Genomic DNA, 20,288 nt, shown 5'->3' with positions numbered 1-20,288 from the left:
TCCTCCCATGGCCTTGCTACGCGAGACTTTCTTCTTTCTCTCACCCCTGTTTCATCTATCTCTAATGTAAGAGTTAACCAGTATTCTCATTTATTTATCCCTTTCTCTGGTAAACTCTGGAACTCCCTGCCTGCTTCTATATTTCCACTTTCCTCTGACTTGAACTCTTTCAAAAGGAAGGTTTCAAGACACATCCTGTAATTTCCAACTACCACTTTCGACTCTGTTCAGAGACTGGCACCTGAATGGATTTTTTTTTTTTTTTTGTGTGTGTGTGTGTGTGTGTGTGACCAGTTCCCATCCTACATGAAAAAGAATAAAACTGTTCAAAACCATTAGTTTCACTTTAGATTGCCTTTTAAATACTTATTTAAACTGATTTACATATAAATATAAGGAATAAACAAAAAATAAATAAAAACCCAAAAAAATCCAATAACCTCCCCCCAAAAAAACAATAAAACAAAAAAAACAAACCCAGTGTTTTTTTATACTGGATTTTCCAATCCAGAAAAAAAACCTTACCTCTTTACTTGGCTTGGGGAAAACTGAATCATTTGAACTATCCTTGACCTTTTTGCAAGATGGAATTTTGTCAGAATTAACTGCCTTCCTGTTTATATGTTACATACGTACGTATATGACATAATGCAGTGTAGGTGTTCTGGTGTGTGTGGTGTATGTGTAATAGGCATGCAGATACTACATCGATGCAGAGTTATTGTCTTTGGATCCATCTTAATGAAGATGTAGCATGATGACACCTTTCCCTGGAAAAAGCAGGCATCCCTCTGCCAACAAAGAAAAAATTATTGCCTACATAGCATTGTGTGTGTGTGTGTGTGTGTGTCTATATATATATATATATATATATATATATATATATATATATATATATATATATATATATATATATATATATATATATATATATATACCTCATATTAAACAAAAGAACAGAAGTGATGACTCATCCTGTATGGTTAGAGGTTCGATAGTGTTGGTGGTTACTCATTTCATGGCAATCACCACATAGCCTGGTCCACCAGTTCTCTTTTCTGACGACATGAAGATGTCCTTAATCCTTTCATCTGGCTACCTGAAGACATCCTCTTTAAGACTGTGGCTGTTAAGGGCAAAACTGGATGGATTACTTGTAAATTACCACTCATTTTCCTGGAGGTAAGCACACCTGGTGCTGGAATGAGTTAATGTTAGTATGTGGCATGCAAGCACATGCACCCTACTGCAGACCGACTTAGACTATTAACTGTGGTGATCTAACCAGACACAACAGCAAGATCATCTATTTACTGATGATGAGATACTAGTTTATCTCACTTGGCATGCTAGCACCTTCTAGGAGGTATGACAACAAGTCAGCTGTGACATTGGCTTGGCCATGGATGTTGGGCATTTGCATGTGGCAGGATCTCATTTCCCTTCCTTTCTACCATTAAGGTGGAAAAAATGCTGTGCACTACATTCAGACAAACAACCTTGTCCTCAGTATATATATATATATATATATATATATATATATATATATATATATATATATATATATATATATATATATATATATATATATATATATATATATATATATACTAACCTTTGAATGCCAGTGCTACAAGACATAGAGGAAGCCTGACACTCCTTGTGTTTTGATGGTGCAGGGCTCAGACAACCCTTGTTTCCAGTCTTTTGACATGCGTCACAGGACTTCACGAATCTCACAATATTGGTCATCATTCTGGGCCGGAAAAAGGTGTGCCTAATGTGGTCCAAGGTCTTCTGTCACTCAAAGTGGCTGCTCAAACCACACAGTGGCCCATCTCCATCACCACCTGACAGTACTGTGAAGGCACTACTAACTATCTGAGCCTCACTGAGCTCAGAGACAACTTCTTTGTACAGTTTTCCCTTGTATTGACAGAAGTGAGCTGTTCCACATTTATTTACTGTTGCAAACCCCTCATTGACATGCTTATACAGTCAGCAATACTTGTGATTAGAACTCCTGCCAATGTGAGCATCACATTGCACAAACTGGCAGCTCACTTCTCCTCAGTCTGAAAAAATCTGCCAGGAGAAAATAACTACATGACAACTTAGGTTAGTCCCTCATATGTTTTTGAAAGCATAGAATAACAGATTCAGTGTTTGACATGTTGACATAAGGAAAAGTTATCTTTTGTGAATGCTCCTTGCTTTGGCTAATAAAACGGCTGTAGAACAAAGTGTTCTACTGTGGTGATGTGTGATGCCTGAAAAATACAGCGGAACCTCAGTTCTTGAACTTAATTAACTCCTGAATGCCATTTGAAACCCAAAATGTTTGAAAACTGAAACTTTTCCCCATAGGAATCAACATATTATGGATTAATCCGCTCTCAGACACCAGTCTACATTGTCTTAGTGGCTTATGACAGACACTTCCACAGTCAAGATGGCTGCTTCACAACGTCTCCAGCTCACAAATCATTTATCCAGAAAGGATGTAATGAATGAACATAGTGATACAGAACTTATCAGAAGATACTGTTTAGACCAATCTTGTGAGGGAAGCTTTACAGAGGAACAATTATCGAGAGAGCCACAGATGGCTCAGGATTACTCCTGAGCGCTAAAAACTGTTAAGGCTTTTCAACAGGATCACATTTACCTTACTTGAAAGATTGAATTAGTGTCTTGCACTCTGCATCTCTCCGCCAAATATATAAAAACGAAGTAAATATATACTATAAACTATAAATTAGTAATAAACGGCAGCTTTTGCTATGTCTTTTAATATTTGAAATCAAGTAACTCTCTTGTAAAACTGAATTATGGTACCACAACTAAAGCAATAATGAATTCAAAATTTTGTTTGAAAACTGAATTGTTAGAAAAGGGAGGTGTTCGGTAACTGATGTTCTACTGTATACAGGCCACAATTACATAATACAAATGTTAGGGTTTAACTAGAATGGTGAACAAATTGAAAAATACACTGCATAACTATTGCGAGTGAAGAGACTGAGTGCGTTGGTGAAGAAATGAAGCAGTGAGGGACGCCAGGATGTGCCTCACCACAAACATGGTGGTGGGTCGCCCCAAAATCTTATACAACACCTTGCATGGTATCAAGAGACAGATAAAGGTACATCCTCAGCTTACAGCAAAATTCATAAAAAACAAACATATAGTGGTGCCCCACCACCATGTTTTTGGTGAGGCACATCCTGGCATACCTCATTGCTCCATTTCTTCACCAACGCACTCACAATCTTTTGACTTGCAATAGTTATATGGTTTATTTTTCTATTCATTTCACCATTCCAGTGAAACTAACATTTGTACTATGTAACTGTGGCCTGTATATTTTTCAGGCATCTCACATCACCTTAGTAGAGCACTTTGTTTAAAACAAACACAGCCATTTTGTTGCTGACTGTATATGCTTGTAAGGGAGGGGTTGATCTTTTGTGCTGCAGTTGTCAGCACTGTTGAGCAGCTTGTCAGGTGATGCAACTTTGAGAGGAAGCATCTCTCTCTTGGGCTTCTGTTCATTTCAGGGTGGCACCTTCTTGAGCTTTGGGTTGAGTCACAGTATCACTGTCTTGAGCACCCCTCACCCCATCAATATTTCTAGTGATTATAAGTCAAAAAATGGTTCTTTCATCATCACAGCATGAATTCTGCCAGTGAAAAATGGTGCCTCAATGTCAACTATGGCTATTGGGCAAATAGCTGCAGAGCCATTGATCTTAACGACCCTAACTTGTTTCTTGTTGAACTGAGCAGGACCAACAAGGACCTCATGTTCATGTTTTCATAATTCTTTACAGATGATGCAGTCTTGGAAGAGGGAGATGCGTGGGGCCAGAAGGATAAGTGGGGACCGAGGGAAATTCAAGGAAGAGCTTGAACTTACTAAGATAGACACCCTCATCATGCAGGTGACCAGAATGAACCGTGCTGTTGCTGAAGTCAATGAGAGTTGCCTTTGTAAGTTTCTCTGTACTCTCAAAGTTCCCTGAGAGTTACAGCATTTCATTATATGGGTAATAAACTTGTGTCCCAATGCTGTGAATGGTTATATCAATTATATATCCATTACAAACATTAGGGCAGTTACCATAATTTAGTCACTAGATGTCTGTCACTGCACATCATCATTATCGTCATCATCATTATCATTATCTTAAGTTGTCCATTGACCATTGTCAGTTGTACATTGATCCTTGTAATTAGTACATCTAACCTTCAAAATCCTGTGACCATTTCACATGCTAATCCTTTAGTGACTGCTGCCTAGGGGCCAATTTCATAATTGTTTGGTAACTTTCTCAACTAAAAGCCTTACCAACCTGGCAACAGTCATTACCAACACCTTAGTCTGATTTCACAGTCAATTACATGGTTTTAGTAACCAAACAATCAAACAAAGCCAAACCAAATAACCAAACAAAGGCATCTGATTCAATAATGTTGGTATAGTGGAGCAACCTCATTAGACAAAATGAGTATATTCTTTACAAAACTGACCATGCCAACACTAAAAAAAAAGTCATGAAAAATACATCACTGATGCCTTCAACGTGGCATATTCATCTACTGCAATTATGGTTACATTTTGTGATATAAATTCTTCCCTTTGAATATCTGTTTAATATTATTCACCAAGCTCTGTTTATGCCTACCAGGTACATAATAAATCATCTACAAATTTTCTCCCCCTCTTTGCCTTATACATACATTGTTAGATTGAAATATTTACTTCTAATCAAAAAGTATGATCTCTCTCTCTCTCTCTCTCTCTCTCTCTCTCTCTCTCTCTCTCTCTCTCTCTCTCTCTCTCTCTCTCTCTCTCTCTCTCTCTCTCTCTCTCTCTCTCTCTCTCTCTCTCCATGGTTTACACAGTGAAAGGATAAGCAATTAAATTAATGACCTGAATTTAAACCTGTCCTAACCTAACCAAACCCAACCCTCTGATGGAAACAGTAATGTTATTTTAATATTAGCCAGCATTTCTTTTAGGTGATAAATTCCATGTGTCAGGATTATTACAGGAGTTTGGCCAAGTGATTGTAGCAGATGAAATAAGGATGATAGGCACTAAAGTTTTCATCAGCTGGTGAAGTTAGTTTATGCCACCATCCAAATTCTTCTTAAATCTTTTCATATTACTATTATAGTCTACAAAGTGTTTCTGTATTGTTAAATAATTTTAATATATAATTTAGGAAATAAAACTACAAGAGGATAAAAACTTGTTATTTGCAAAAAAAATCAGTGCATTGGTAAGCTCCATTGGGGAGGACACCCAGCTCCCAAGCTGGGTGGTGCTGGCAAGTATTACAAAAAGTTCCCATTTCTATTAAGGATTAAAACAAAGCTGCAAAAAACAACTGAAATCAGATTTGTTGTCCTTGGTTGACATCACCACTCATAAGTAATGATCACAATAAAAGGAAGTGACTGTGAAATCAGGCCAAGTTTCCATACTTCATGTTAATGTTGCTGAGATTTGCATCATTTACCAATTTTCCTGATAGATATTAGTGCCTTGCATTCACAATTCCTACTAAACATGTTGGTGTTTGCACTTCATTACCTCTGAGGCATTTGTACAGTGGCCACAAAAAAAAAAAATTAATGAACTATAAACATCACAGCATGCCCATACAACAAAACCCCAGTGTTCGATTTACAGCCATGAGTTTTTTTTTTTTTTTTTTTTTTTTTTTTTTTTTTTTTTCTCTTTTTCATTTATTTATTTATTTATTTATTTATTTATTTATGTAGGAGGGACACCAGCCAAGGGCAACAAAAATCCAGTGAAAAAAAAAGGGCCCATTGAGATGCCAGTCCCAGAAAAGGGTCCACAGCAGTAGTCAAAAATTGAAGGATAAGTTTCTTGAAACTTCCTTCTTGAAAGAGTTCATATCATAGGAAGGTGGAAATACAGAAGCAGGCAGGGAGTTCCAGAGTTTACCTGAGAAAGGGATAAATGATTGAGAATACTGCTAACTCTTACATTAGAGAGGTGAACAGAATAGGGATGAGAGAAAGAAGAAAGTCTTGTGCAGGAAGGCTGCAGGAGAAGGCAAGGCATGCAGTTAGTAACATTAGGAGAGCAGTTGGCATGAAAATAGTGTAGAAGATTGCAAGAGATGCATCATTGTGGCCATGAGAAAGAAGCTGAAGACAGTTAGAGAAGAGGAGGATGAGATGAAAAGCTTTTGATTCCAGCCTGTCTAGAAGAGCAGTATGAGTGGAAATCCCCCCCCTGACATGTGAAACATACTCCATACATGGATGGATAACACTCTTGTACAGAGTTAGCAGCTGGAAGGGTGAGAAAAACTGTTAGAGACATCTCAGAATGCCCAACTTCATGCCAACTTCATAGAAGCTGTTGTAGCTAGAGATGAGATGTGAAGTTTCCTGTTTAGATTATAAGTAAAGGACAAACTGAGGATGTTCAGTGTAGAAGAGGGGGACAGTTGAGTGTCATTGAAGAAGAGGGGATAGTTGTCTGGAAGGTTGTGCCAAGTTGGTAGATGGAGGAATTGAGTTTTTGAGGTACTGAACAATACAATACCAAGTTTGCTCTACCTTAATCAGAAATTTTAGAGAGACCAGAAGTCAAGCATTTTGTGGCTTCCCTGCATGAACTGTTTGCTTCCTGAAGTCTTCAAAAAGATGTGGAAAAGTGCAGGGTGGTACTATTAGTGCAGGAGTGGATAGGACAAGAAGTTTGGTTTAGAAAATCATTGATGAATAACAGGAAGAGAGTGGATGACAGGACAGAACACTGAGGAACACCACTGTTTTTAGATTTAGGAGAACAGTGACTGTCTGTCACAGCAGCAATAGAACAGTCAGAAAGGGAACTTGAGATGAAGTTATAGAGAGAAGGATAGAAGCCATAGGAAGGTAGTTTGGAAGTCAAAGCTTTGTGCCAGACGCTATCAAAAGCTTTTGATATGTCTAAGGCAACAGCAAAAGTTTCACCAAAATCCCTCAAAGAGGATGAACAAGACTCAGTAAGGAAAGCCAGATCACCAGTAGTGGGGCCTTGACGGAACCCATACTGGTGATCAGATAGAAGGTTGTGAAATCATAGATGTTTAAGAATCTTCCTGTTGAGAATAGATTCAAAAACTTTAGATAGGCAGGAAATAGGCAAGCAATGGGACGGTAGTTTGAGGGATTAGAACGGTCACCCTTTTTTAGGAACAGACTGAATGTAGGCAAACTTCCAGCAAGAAGGAAAGGTAGATGCTGTCAGACAGAGTTGCAAGAGTGTGACTAGGTAAGGTGCAAGCACAGGGGTACAGATTTGGAGAACAGTAGGAGAGATCCCATCAGGTCCATAAACCTTCTGAGGATTTAAGCCAGCAAAAGCATGGAAAACATCATTGTGAAGAATTTTAATAGGTAGCATGAAGTAGTCACAGGGTGGAGGAGAGGGAGGAATAAACTCTGAATTGTCCAAGGTACATTGGAGATGTTTTTTTGGCTAGATACCAGAAGTCAGGAGAGGAGTTAGATCTTGAAAGATTTTGACACTTTCTATTAATGAAGAAGTTTTTGGCTAGTTGGAGTACAGACTTGCTATGATTCTGGACAGAAATATAAAGTGCATGAGATTCTGGTGATGGAAGGCTTAAGTACCTTTTGTGGGCCACCTCTCTATCACATATAGCATGAGAACAGGCTTTGTTAAACCAAGGTTTGGAAGGTTTAGGTCAAGAAAAAGAGTGAGGAATGTATGCCTCCATGGCAGACACTATCACCTGTGTTATGTGCTCAGCACACAGAGACGGGTCTCTGTCACGGAACCAGTAGTCATTCCAAGGAAAATCAGCAAAATACCTCCTCAGGTCCCTAACTAGCAGAGGCAAAACACCCAGAGGCACCTTCGCTTAGAGGGATCCTGAGGAGTGATTGGAGGGATAGGACAAGATACAGATATGAGATTGTGATTGGAGGAACCCAACAGAGAATAGAGGGTAACAGTATAAGCAAAAGGATTAGAGGCTTGGAAAAAGTCAAGAATGTTGGGCATATCTCCAAGATGGTTAGGAATAGAGTAGTGTGTTGCACCAATTGCTCTAGGTCATGGAGGATAGCAAAGTTGAAGGCTAGTTCACCAGGATGGTCAGTGAAGGGAGTGGAAAGCCAAAGCTGGTGGTGAACATTGAAGTCTGCAGGAATGGAGATCTCCACAAAAGGGAAGAGAGTCAGAATGTGGTCCACTTTGGAAGTTAAGTAGTTAAAGAATTTCTTATAGTCAGAGGACTTAGATGAGAGGTATACAACACAGATAAATTTAGTTTGAGAGTGACTCTGTAGTCGTAGCCAGATGGTGGAAAACTCAGAGAATTCAAGAGTGTGGGCACAAGAGCAGGTTAAGTTGTTACACACATAAACACAACACCCAGCTTTGGATTGAAATTGAGGATAGAGAAAGTAGGAGGGAACAGAAAAGGGGCTACTGTCAGTTGCTGCAGACAGCTGTGTTTCAGTGAGAAAAAGATGAGGTTTAGTAAAGGAGAGGTGGTGTTCCACAGATTGGAAATTAGATCTAAGACCATAAATGTTGCAGAAGTTAATGAAGAAAAAGTTGAGAGGGGGCGTCAAGACACTTTGGGTTGATACCAGAAGAGCAGTCCAGCCTGGGGACATTTGTGGTCTCCTTCCCAGGTGGGGACCCTGAGGCTGGTTTAGGAGTCATCATGATAATTTTGAATTTTGAGTGAAGGATGTGTTTGTGTAACTAGGTACTTGTAGTTTTGTGTAAAGGAAGAGAGTTGTCTTTAGAGAGCCGGCTGTGATTGCCCCCTTGTATTGTGAGACACAAAAAGAAATGTTCAGTGAGGTCACAACTGGGTTGAATGATAAGTTCACAGCATCCCCTGATCCAGTGCATTAGAGCTCAGGTGCCTTCTGCTTCTTCCTGCTACAAACAAGTGAATTTTGTTGGTTTTCTCTGTAATCTGTCAAAGTAGCTTAGGTCCAGTCTAGACCTAACTGCATTTGCTAAGTTGGTAAATATAATTAACATTTTAGTCAACATCAATGATTATATATTCAAGAAATCCTCTATAATAGTTGTGTGCATTACACATGTTGCAGAGAAATATTTTGCAGTTATCTTTCTCAATTTGTGTATTATTTCAATCTGCTTGAGGATATATGAAAAGTTGATATTACTTGTACATTTAGAAAAAAAAAATTCAAATTTCAGGTTTAGAGGAATTTATATCCAAGGAGAAAAAGGATCAAGCTGAACTTCAATCAGAATTGAAAGCTTCCTCTACACTCAACATTTTGAGGAATCAACAACATTTACTTACAAAGGCAAAGTAAGTGCATATATATTTTCAGAATGACATCACACTTGTAATGTACAGGGCACGAGCCAAAGCTCATTGTGTTGTCTCCATAACCATATTTATCCAGTTTCTCTTTAAACATGTGTACACTGTTTGCCAAAACCACCTCTTTCTTCAGATCATTCCAGATTTCAATAGTTCTATACAGAAAGCTGTATTTCTTGATGTTTGAACATCCACTCTTCTTTATTTTCTTCCCATGCCCCCTCATCCGTCTCTTTCCCTCCTCCATCTGTGGTACCAAGTCATTTCTGTTTATTTTTCTGTATTGTTTACTAATTAATTTGTACATTGTTATTAGGTCTCCTCTTTCTCTTCACTCTTTTAGTGTTGGTAATCCCATCTCCAAGTCTTTATTCATAGCTTAAGTTTTTCAATTCTAGTAGCATCTTTGTCGCCATCCTCTGCATTCTTTCCAGTTTTCATATATCTTTTTTTCTATGTAGAGACCAAACTACTACTGCTGCTTATTCCAATTTAGGTCATATCATACTTATGATTTTCTTCATAATTTCTTTATCTAAATAGTTAAACACTACGCTAATGTTTGTTAACAAGCTGTATATAGAGCTGAATATTCTGTTTATGTGCCTTTCAAATGATACTGTGATTTTTGACACAGGATCTCGCTTTCCTGAATCCAGATTGCTTTTCTGTAATTGTCTTTTAATACTCTAAATATTGCACTATCAATCTTTGATTACTATTTCACAAAGCTTGCTTACAATACTTTTCAGTGACACCAGTCTATAATTATAATTTAATGGTTCCATTTTATTTCCCCCTTTGTATATTAGAACTATGTTAGCTCTTTTCCATTCCCTTGGTGCTTTACCTTCTTTCAATGAGCTGTTAAATCTATCTTTAATTACTATTTCACAAAACTTACAATATTTATTAGTGACACTGGTCTATAATTTAATGGTTCCATTTTATTTCCCCCTTTGTATAGTGGGACTATGTTAGCTCTTTTCAATTCCCTTGGTGCTTTTCCTTCTTTCAATGAGCTGTTAATTATATCATATTGGTTTCTCCATTTGTTCTCTGCATTCTTTTAATATCCATCCATTTACATGATCTGGTCCTCTAGCTTTTCTAACATCCAGCTCTTCCAGCAGTTTCTTGATTTCTTGTCTCTTTACTTGCATCTCCTTTATTCCCTCATTCTGTGATACCACTTTCGGTGACACAAAATCAGTTTCCTTTGTAAACACATTAATCTCAGTAGTTTCATAAATACTTCCTTCTCTTTTTTAACTTCTTTATGTCATCTTTATGTTTCATTTTTCCATTTACATATCTGTAGAAGAGTTTGGGCTCTTCCTTGCATTTTCTTACTATGTCACTTTCAAAATTTTTCTTTTTCTCTTCCTATTATACCATATTCATTCCTTGCCTTTTTTGTATTCTTCCCTAGTATTTGTGTTCAGTTTTTTTTATCATTTTCTTCCATATCCTGTCCTTTTTCTTTTTTGGTTCTACAAACCACATTATACCATTCATGCTTCCCAATTTTTACTTTATAACTAGGTATAAACTGTTGCACTCCATCTCTATACTTTCTCAAAAATATCTCATATTTCTCTAGCACTACTTTACCTTCAAATAGCACTTTTCATTAAATTTTTCCATAAAATTTATTAAGCTCTGCAAAGTTTGCTTTAGCAAAGTTCTGTCTCCCATTTCTAAATTGTTCATTCCTGTGCAACACTACTTCCTCCTGTAGTACTGTTTCTATTGTCACATGATCACTTCTTACCATTGGATTCAGACACTGTATACTTGGTCTAGTTCCTAAACATTTTTTATAAACACTAAGTCCAGCTGTTCTTCTCCTCTGCATCTTGTAGGTTTATTCACCCACTGTCTCATTGTATTCACCATCATGATATTCATAAGTTCTTTGCTCCATGACCTGACATTTTCTTTCACTTCCATCTCCTCCCAGTTAATTCCTTTAGTGTAGAAGTTGCCTTCTGAGAGCACTTGGTTACTTCTTATCATTTCCTCTTTGCAATTTCTTGTTTCTAGTTGCATAATTTTATATCAATTGGTCTTCCATGCATTAATTTTTGGCGGTATGTATGTCACAGTAACTTTCCTTTTTCACTTCCTTTGATCCTAATCACAACATTCAATGTTTCTGCCATTCCATCACCACATTCCACTTCCTTAACAACAGTATCCTCTTTTACCAATATCATCACTCCTCCTCCTCCCTTTCCTATTCTGTCCCTCTTCCATGTGCTGTACCCTATATCCTTCCTTTGCAAATCTTAATTTTGTTCCCTCTTTTAGTTCGGTTTCCGTTAAACATACCACGTCTGGTTTATTTTTCTTTAGGTACCCTTTAAGTTCCAGTAGGCTCGATGCCAAACCATCTATATTTGTATACTTAATTTTTAAGCTTCTGCTTGATCTGTAGCATCTTTGTGTCACCATTTCCTTACTTTCATGTCCACAACTTTCCAAATGAATTTCCTCACTTTTTCCTGTGTTCCCTCTGTGTGTGTGTGTGTGTGTGTGTGTGTGTAAATTATATATATATATATATATATATATATATATATATATATATATATATATATATATATATATATATATATATATATATATATATGTGTGTGTGTGTGTGTGTGTGTGTGTGTGTGTGTGTGTGTGTGTGTGTTTTATGTAGGAGGGGCACTGGCCAAGGGCAACAAAATTGCAATAAAAAAAGAGGCTCATTGAGGTGCTAGTTGAAAGTGTTAGTCAAAATTACAGGAAAAGTGCCTTGAAACCTCCCTTTTGAGAGGTCAGGTCATAGGGAGGTGGAAATGCAGAAGCAGGCAGGGAGTTTCAGAGTTTACCAGAGAAAGAGATGAATAATTGAGAATATTGGTCAACTCTTGTATTAGAGAGGTGGACAGAATAGGGATGAGAGAAAGAAGAAAGTCTTGTGCAGTGAGGCTGCAAGAGGAAGGGAAGCATGCAGTTAGCAAGATCAGAAGATCAGTTAGCATAAAAATAATGGTAGAAGATAGCAAGAGATGCAACATTGCTGTGATGAAAAGGAGGCTAAAGGCAATCAGTCAGAAGGGAGTTTATAAGACAAAAATCTTTTAATTATATCCTTCCTAAAAAGCAATATGAGTGGAATCTCCCCATATATGTGAAGCATACTCTGTACATGGATGGATAAGGCCCTTGTACAGAGTTAGCAGCTGGGAGATGACTCAGTGCCTAACTTCATAGAAGCTGTTCTAGCTAGAGATGAGATGTGAAGTTTCCAGTTTAGATTATAAGTAAAGGACAGACCAAAAATGTTCAGTGTAGAAGAGGGAGACAGTTGAGTGTCACTGAAGAAGAGTGATAGTTGACTGGAAGATTGTGTTGAGGTGATAGATGGAGGAATTGAGTTTTTGAGGCATTGAATAATACTAAGTTTGCTTTGCTCCAATCAGAAATTTTGGAGAGATCAGATGTCTGGCTTTATGTGGCTTCCCTTTGTGAACTGTTTACTCCCTGAAGGGATTGACCTCTTCAAAAAGAAAATTGTTTTTTATCATATGTGAAGTTGAGGTCTCCTGTAGACTAATTTTATTGTGGACACAGTAGTAAACAAATATTTCCTTTGATACACACTATTGTAGTTCATTATTGGTGCATACCCTTATATTTGATGAAAGCTGTTTGCACAGCGCTCAGTTCTTCAGTCAGGCAGTAATCATTTCTGAACTTGTATAGTAAGTGTTACTGTCTACTTTTATCATGTCTGTTGAATGTATCTTATGTTTTATATGTGAATGTTCTTTAATTTTTGAAAGAAATTTCAAATTAAGGTATTAGTGGTGAGTAATGCAGATCACAATTGGCAGTGTCTTACCTGCCTTTAGTAAGGAGGTTCATGCTGCACTTATCTGCTAATTGCTAAATCCTAATTCATGAGTCAACAAAATTGAGTGAAAAAGAGAGTCACTTTAGAAGAGGAGAAAGAAATAATTTCCAAAGAAGAAAGTTGATATGCAGCAGATAAGTATTTTGGCTGCCTGGCTGCTGTGTTGCTGCTATCATCTGTAAGGCTTCCATGTTGGTGTTATCCTGCCACCTTGTTAATGATTATCTTGTTAGTGTTGTCACCTGCCTGCCCACTGTATTGGTGTTTGCCATGGTGGTGTTGTCATTTGCCTCATCTCCATGTTGATAGTTGTCATGTTGGTACTGTTAGTAGCCTGGCTTGCCTGCCTAGTTGGTGTGTGCCATGGTAGTGTTATTAGTTACCATGCTGGCATTAATGGCTACTTGGCCACCATGTTGGTGTTGTCAGGTATCATGGCTGTCCAACCATCACATTTATAGTGTTTCTCATGACATATCACATTTGTTGGTGCTCAAGCCAGTGACAGTATCTGTGAGATGGTTTTATCAACCAGGGAATGACAGAGGAGACATGATAGTTGCAGGATACGGATATGAAGCAAGGAAAGCCAGGGTGTGTTGACCAATGGCTAGATGCCTCTCTTAGCTTTTGTAGGCCATTTATTTACTTATTTATTTATTTATTTATTTATTTTATTTTATTTTATTTATTTATTTATTTATTTATTTATTTATATTTTATTTTATTTTTTATTTAATTAATTTATTTATTTTAATTTATTTATTTTATTTATTTGTTTATTCATTTATTATTATTATTATTATTATTATTATTATTATTATTATTATTATTATTATTATTATTATTATTATTATTGTATTATTATTTTACTTGTTTGTTTATTTGTTTATTTATTTATTTTATTTTATGTATTTCTTTATTTCTTTATTTATTTTTTGCTGCAGTTAAGTTGCCTTTTGTTCAGTGTTTTTAATATAGATATTTCAATAAACACTAAATGCTTGAATGCTGAAATGGGAGTACATTTAGTACTCATATGTCATCAAGTATGGTATATATATTTGGAACTTGATTCAAGTTAAATAAAAATAAATAATAAAATATTTTCAGTGTTTATTATCTGTATGTTACTTATGTTTTGTTATTAGCCTCCAGGCCAGCATGCAGCTGGTTAGGAATCACATTGAAAGAGAGGAAAGTGAAAATAGAAGACGAGAAGAAGAAATAATGGGACTTATTAAAAGAATGAAGAATATGAAGGAGAGCAAAATAACAAAACTCAATGAAATTAAGGTACTGTTTTTAGGAAGTAGGTAAGTTCTTTGCTTTCTTGAATAAGCAAGTAGTTTTATATGTTTTGATATTTTCTACTAAACATAATTACAGCTATTGTCTTTTTGTCGGAAACTCAAAGGTCCAGGGAAGGATTCCTTGTCCTCCATCTCACTTTTTTTGTAGCCTACTACTTTCAGGAAATAGAGAGATGTATTCTATGCTTGTGACTCAGAACTGCCTAAGTAAGGTGGTCTACAAAGCCATATGGACTACTTTGTCATGCCAGATGTGAGAACAAAATATAAAATCTTACAGTTCTAAATGTGATGGCTCTGCACCACTGCATCACATCAAATGTGGGAACAAAACACATAAAATCGCTTAGTGCTAAATATGGCAAAACCACATTTAGAACTGACACCTAAACTTAGAACTCATGCTGAATGTGAGGCCAAAACACACAATGTATGGTGCCACTTTGCCACACTGAATGTTTGGACAAAATACACAGGTATGGGAACTGCACTGCTGCATCATGCTGAATGTGAGTACAAAAGACACACTCATGTGGCAGCCATACTGTTCTGTCTCAAAGAATGTGAGGACAAAACACACATACACACTAGTATGGTGGCTACACTGCTGTGTCATGCTGATTGTGAGGACAAAAACACTTGTGCTGTAGCCATACTACTGCATCACACTGAATATGAGGAGAAAATATACACTTGTGTGGCAGCTGCATTACCATGTCATGCCGAATGTGAGGACAAAACAGACATGTGGCAGCTGTGCTGGTGTGTCATGCTGAATGTGAGGACAAAACATACTTGTGTGGCAGCCACATTGCAATGTCACTCCAAATGTGAAGACAAAACACACTCATGTGGCAGCTGCACTGCTGCATCATGCCAAATTTAGACAAAACACATTGGCGCAGTGCCAGTGCTATGCTATATGGCCTGCATAGATAAGTGTTTTTCAGCATTTTCAGTACCCTAAATTTTATGACCTAGTTTTAGTACTATGGATCTGGAAGAAAGCAAGAGTGAAACTCAAGAGGATACTGTACTCACAATATATTTTACAAAACAACTTATGAACAACTTGTGAAAGGTCATTTGGAGCTTAACTTTTTCATAGGTCAGGGAGCATCTGTACTGAGTTGTAAACTCATTCATTGCATGTGTAGACATGCATACACGTTCCCCTTATCTACCACATATCCATGCCTGTCACTCAAACAGAAAGGCTTAATTGCTTTCACTGGTGTGAATTATTGTTCTTATATTGATCCATTGACTGAATATTTTACTGTTGAACTGTATTGATTGTGCGCACACACACACACACACACACACACACACACACACACACACACACACACACACACACACACACACACACACACACACACACAAACACAAACACTGGCAGTCGGTGATATCAGAAGGGAAGATGGCAGCTGGCATGAACCAAAATATTTTTGAGGGGTTCAAGGAAAAGGATCTTAGTGTACCTCACACAAATAAAAGAATGTGGAAAAATTGAAGAAGAAAATGTAAAAATATGAAAAGAAATACATAGCTTAACAGCGATGATAAAGGCATAGAAGGAAGAAAAAAGAAGTGAGTGGAGGTAGTGTAAAAAAGATATCCAGTGATATAATAGAGTTACATAGAAAAACAAGCCACAACAGACCTTGCGGTCCTCACTAGGTGACCTATCCTAGGACTACTAAGATGATAGTAGAAGAAAAGGACAGGAAAGCAGGGACAGGGAAACAGAAAAAGAAAACAAGGAGCTAAGAGAAAAGGTGACAAAAATAGTGGACTTAAACAAGAAGTACTGTGAAGAAATTAAGAAACTCAAGGATGAGAATAAAAAATTAAAGAAAACTTTGCAAGAGAGAGAAGTTAGGGTGGGAGAAGTGGAGTTAGTGAGAGAGGAAGTCAGAAGTTGGAAAGAAGAGAGAGAACAACAGCAAAAGGTGGACATGGAGGAGATAATAAGGCAGTGGCAACAGGAACACAATAAGGATATTGAAAAACAAGTGATTATAATAATAAAGGAAAAAAATAATCTTGTGAGAGACATGGTACAGAGGAAGATGTGTGTGGTGGTATTTGGGCTTAAGGAGAAGAATCTATCAATGAAAATAGCTAGAAAAAAAGAAGAATTGAAAAGGGCTAAGGAAATTATAGCAGAAGTGGCATAGGAAGGAGAAGGGATAATTGAACAAACTGAAGAGGTTTACACGATCAGAAAGTACGAAGAAAATGGAATAAGATCAAGAAAAATAAGAATCATGTCACAAACAGCAGTTGAATATATCTTGCAAAGAACAGGAAAATTGGCAAAATTAGAAGGAATGAAAAAAATATGGGTAAAAAGAGATATGAACAAAGAAGAGAGAAGTAAACTAAAAGAATCAAGAGTAGAGGCCTAGGGGAGAGAACACAAGAGTAGAGGCCTGGGGAGAGAACACAAGAACAAACAAGAAAATTCATGTGGAAAGTTGTGGACATGAAAGTGAGGAAATGATTGCACAAAGATGTCACACAAGATCACCAAGCAGAAGTTTAAAGATTATGTATACTTATGTAGATGATTTGGTGTTTAACCTATTGGAACTTAAAGACTACTTAAAGAACAATAAACCAGATGTGGTATGTTTAACAGAAACCAAACTAAAAGAAGAAATAAAGTTGGGATTTGCAAAGGAAGGATATAGCACATGGAGGAGGGACGGAAAAGGAAAGGGAGGAGGAGTGATGATATTGTTAAAAGAGGATATTGTTATTGAGGAAGTGGAATATGGTGATGGAATGGCAGAAACATGAGTGTTGTGATTAAGATCAAAGTAAGTGAAAAAAAGGAAAATCATTGTGACATGTACCACCAAAAACTAATGCATGGAAGACCATTAAATTTAAAATTATGCAACTAGAAACAAAAAATAGTATAGAGGAAATGATAAGGAAAAGTAACATAGTGCTCTTAAAAGAATTAATTAAAGGAATTAAGTGGGAGGAAATGGAAGTACAAGAAAATGTTGGGTCATGGAGTGAAGAGCTTAGGCATACCATGATGGTGAATACAATGAGACAAGCCTACAAGATGCAGAGGAGAAGAGCCATCACATTTGGACTTAGTGTTTACAAAAACACCAGAAAGTAAACCAAGTATACATTGTCTCAGTCCACAGGGAAGAAACAATCATGTGATAATAGAAATAGTACCACAAGAGGAAAAACTGTTGCACAAGAAAGAACTATACAGAAATGGGAGACAGAACTATGCTAAGGTAAACTTTGCAGAACTTAATAAATTTATGAAAAAAAATAAATGGAAAGAGCTATTTAAAGGTAAAGTAGTGTAAGAAAAATATGAGATATTTTTGAGAAAGCATAGAGAGTGGGTGCAACAGTTCGTGCGAAGTTATAAATTGAAAATCAGGAAACTTGAATGGTATAATGCCAGGTGTATAGAAGCAAAAAAAAGAAAAAGGACAGGGCATGGAAGAAAATTATTAGACAACTGAACAGAAATGCTAGAGAAGAATACTGAAAGGAAAGGAATGAATATAGTAAAATAAGAAGAAAAGAAGAAATAAACTTTGAAAGTGATATAGTAAGAAAATACAAGGTAGAACCCAAACTCTTCTACAGATACATAAGTGCGAAAATGAAACATAAGGATGGCATAAACAAGTTAAAAAGGGAAGGAAGAATTTATGAAACTACTGAGGAGATGAGTGAACTAATGAATGAGAGTTTTCAATCTGTGTTTACAAAGGAAACCAAATTTGTGGCACCGAAAGTGGTATCACAGAATGAAGGACTACAGGAGATACAAATAAAGAGACAAGAAATAAAAAAAAAACTGCTGGAAGAGCTGTTTGTTAGAAAACCTATGGGACCAGATCAAGTAAATCGAAGAATATGAAAAGAATGCAGAGAACAAATGGAGGAATTCATATGGGATATAATCAAAAGCTCATTAAAAGAAGGAAAAGTACCAAAGGAATGAAAAAGAGCTAATACAGTCCCAGTATTCAAAGGGGGAAATAAAATGGAACCATTGAATTATAGACCAGTGTCACTAACAATTATTATAAGCAAGCTTTGTGAAATAGTAATTAAAGACAAATGGATGGAATGTCTAGAAGATGAAAAGATAATTACAGAAAAGCAATTTGGGTTCAGGAAAGGGAGATCCTGTGTCACAAATCTACTGAGCTTCTATATGAGAGTAATCTATGGAGTGCAAGAGAGATGGATAGGTTGATGCTGTATACCTGGACCTCAAAAAAGCATTCAGTAAAGTTCCCCACAGAAGTCTTATGTGGAAGTTAGAGAATGGAGGAGGACTAAAGGGAGCAACATTGAGATGGATGAAGGATTATTTACAAGGGAGGGAAATGTGAACAGTAATCAGACACTAATTCAAGTTGGTGCAAAGTGACAAGTGGGGTACTGCAAGGATCTGTGTTGGCACCTATTATATTTCAAATATTTGTAAATGATATGACAGGATCTAAATAGTTATATAAAAACCTGTTTGCTGATGGTGCAAAAATAATGAAAATAATAAAGGATAAAGGATGAAAATGACTACAAGGAATTACACAAGGATGTTGACAAGATACATGCATGGAGCCAAAGATGGAAACTAGAATTTGATGCCAGAAAATGCCACGTGTTGGAAATAGGAAAAGGTAAAAAGAGACCTTCCTGGAATAACAAAGTGGGAGGAGAAATAATAATGAAAAGTAATGAAGAAAAATATTTAGGAGTAATGATTCAGGACATACTTATCACCTGAAAGACACAAACAGATTATTCAGCTCTACGTACAGCTTGTTAACAAACATTTTTGTGGCATTTAACTATTTAGATAAAGAAATGATGAAAGTCATAATGAGCATGATATGTCTTAAATTGGAATGCACAGCTGTAGTTTGAACTCCACATAGAAAAAAAGATATATGGAAACTGGAAATAATACAAAGGACAGCGACAAAGGTGGTACCAGAATTAAAAGACTTAACCTATGAAAAAAGACTTGAAGAGATGAGTTTACCAACACTACAAGAGAGAAGAGAAAGGAGACTGTATCGAACTATTGAAATCTGGAATGATTTGAAGGAAGATGTGGTTACAGCAAATAGTGTACACATGTTTAAAGAGAAACTGGGCAAATATGGTTATGGAGACAGGGCTTTGGCTTTGGCTTTGGCTTTGAGCTTTGGCTCATGCCCTGTACAATACAACTTGGTAAACACACACACACACACACACACACACACACACACACACACACACACACACACACAGGAAAGTTGAAGTATACATTTTTTTATTTATTTATTTATTTATTTATTTATTTATTTATTTATTTATTTATTTATTTATTTTATTTATTTTTTTTTTTTTATTTATTTATTTTTTTTTTACATTTAAGTTAAGGCAGTACTGTACTGTACAATACAAGACAAACAACTCTTATTAACTGCTGTGAATATAACATGCCATAGGTAGTTGAGAGATGAGAGGATGTGTATGATCGAACAAATGGTGCTCGTTTGATATATCTTAATTAGCAAACTTCAAATATAGCAAATTTTTGGTTTTAGTGACCCACCCTTTCTTCATATGTGTTCATTATATTGAGGGTTTTCTGTATTATCCCCATGGTTTCTTTATTCATTTCATTTGCTCATTACTTTCTGTAATTCA

General features: G+C 36.5%; 1 protein-coding gene across 1 annotated transcript in view; it reads left to right on the top strand.

Annotated features, from left to right (window-relative positions):
- Window positions 1–20,288, top strand: part of LOC135105058 (uncharacterized) — a 47,831-nt gene that overhangs the window by 8,751 nt on the left and 18,792 nt on the right. Inside the window, exons 2-4 of the mRNA XM_064012994.1 lie at window positions 3,834–3,993; window positions 9,245–9,362; window positions 14,421–14,565. Of these exons, the coding sequence (XP_063869064.1) occupies window positions 3,834–3,993; window positions 9,245–9,362; window positions 14,421–14,565 (423 nt within the window). The remainder of the gene's footprint in view (window positions 1–3,833; window positions 3,994–9,244; window positions 9,363–14,420; window positions 14,566–20,288) is intronic.

Source organism: Scylla paramamosain, chromosome 11 (genome assembly GCF_035594125.1).
Source record: "Scylla paramamosain isolate STU-SP2022 chromosome 11, ASM3559412v1, whole genome shotgun sequence".
Taxonomy (NCBI): Eukaryota; Metazoa; Arthropoda; class Malacostraca; order Decapoda; family Portunidae; genus Scylla; species Scylla paramamosain.
The sequence above is the reverse complement of the archived record's forward strand: the minus strand, read 5'-3'. Positions and strand labels throughout refer to the sequence as shown.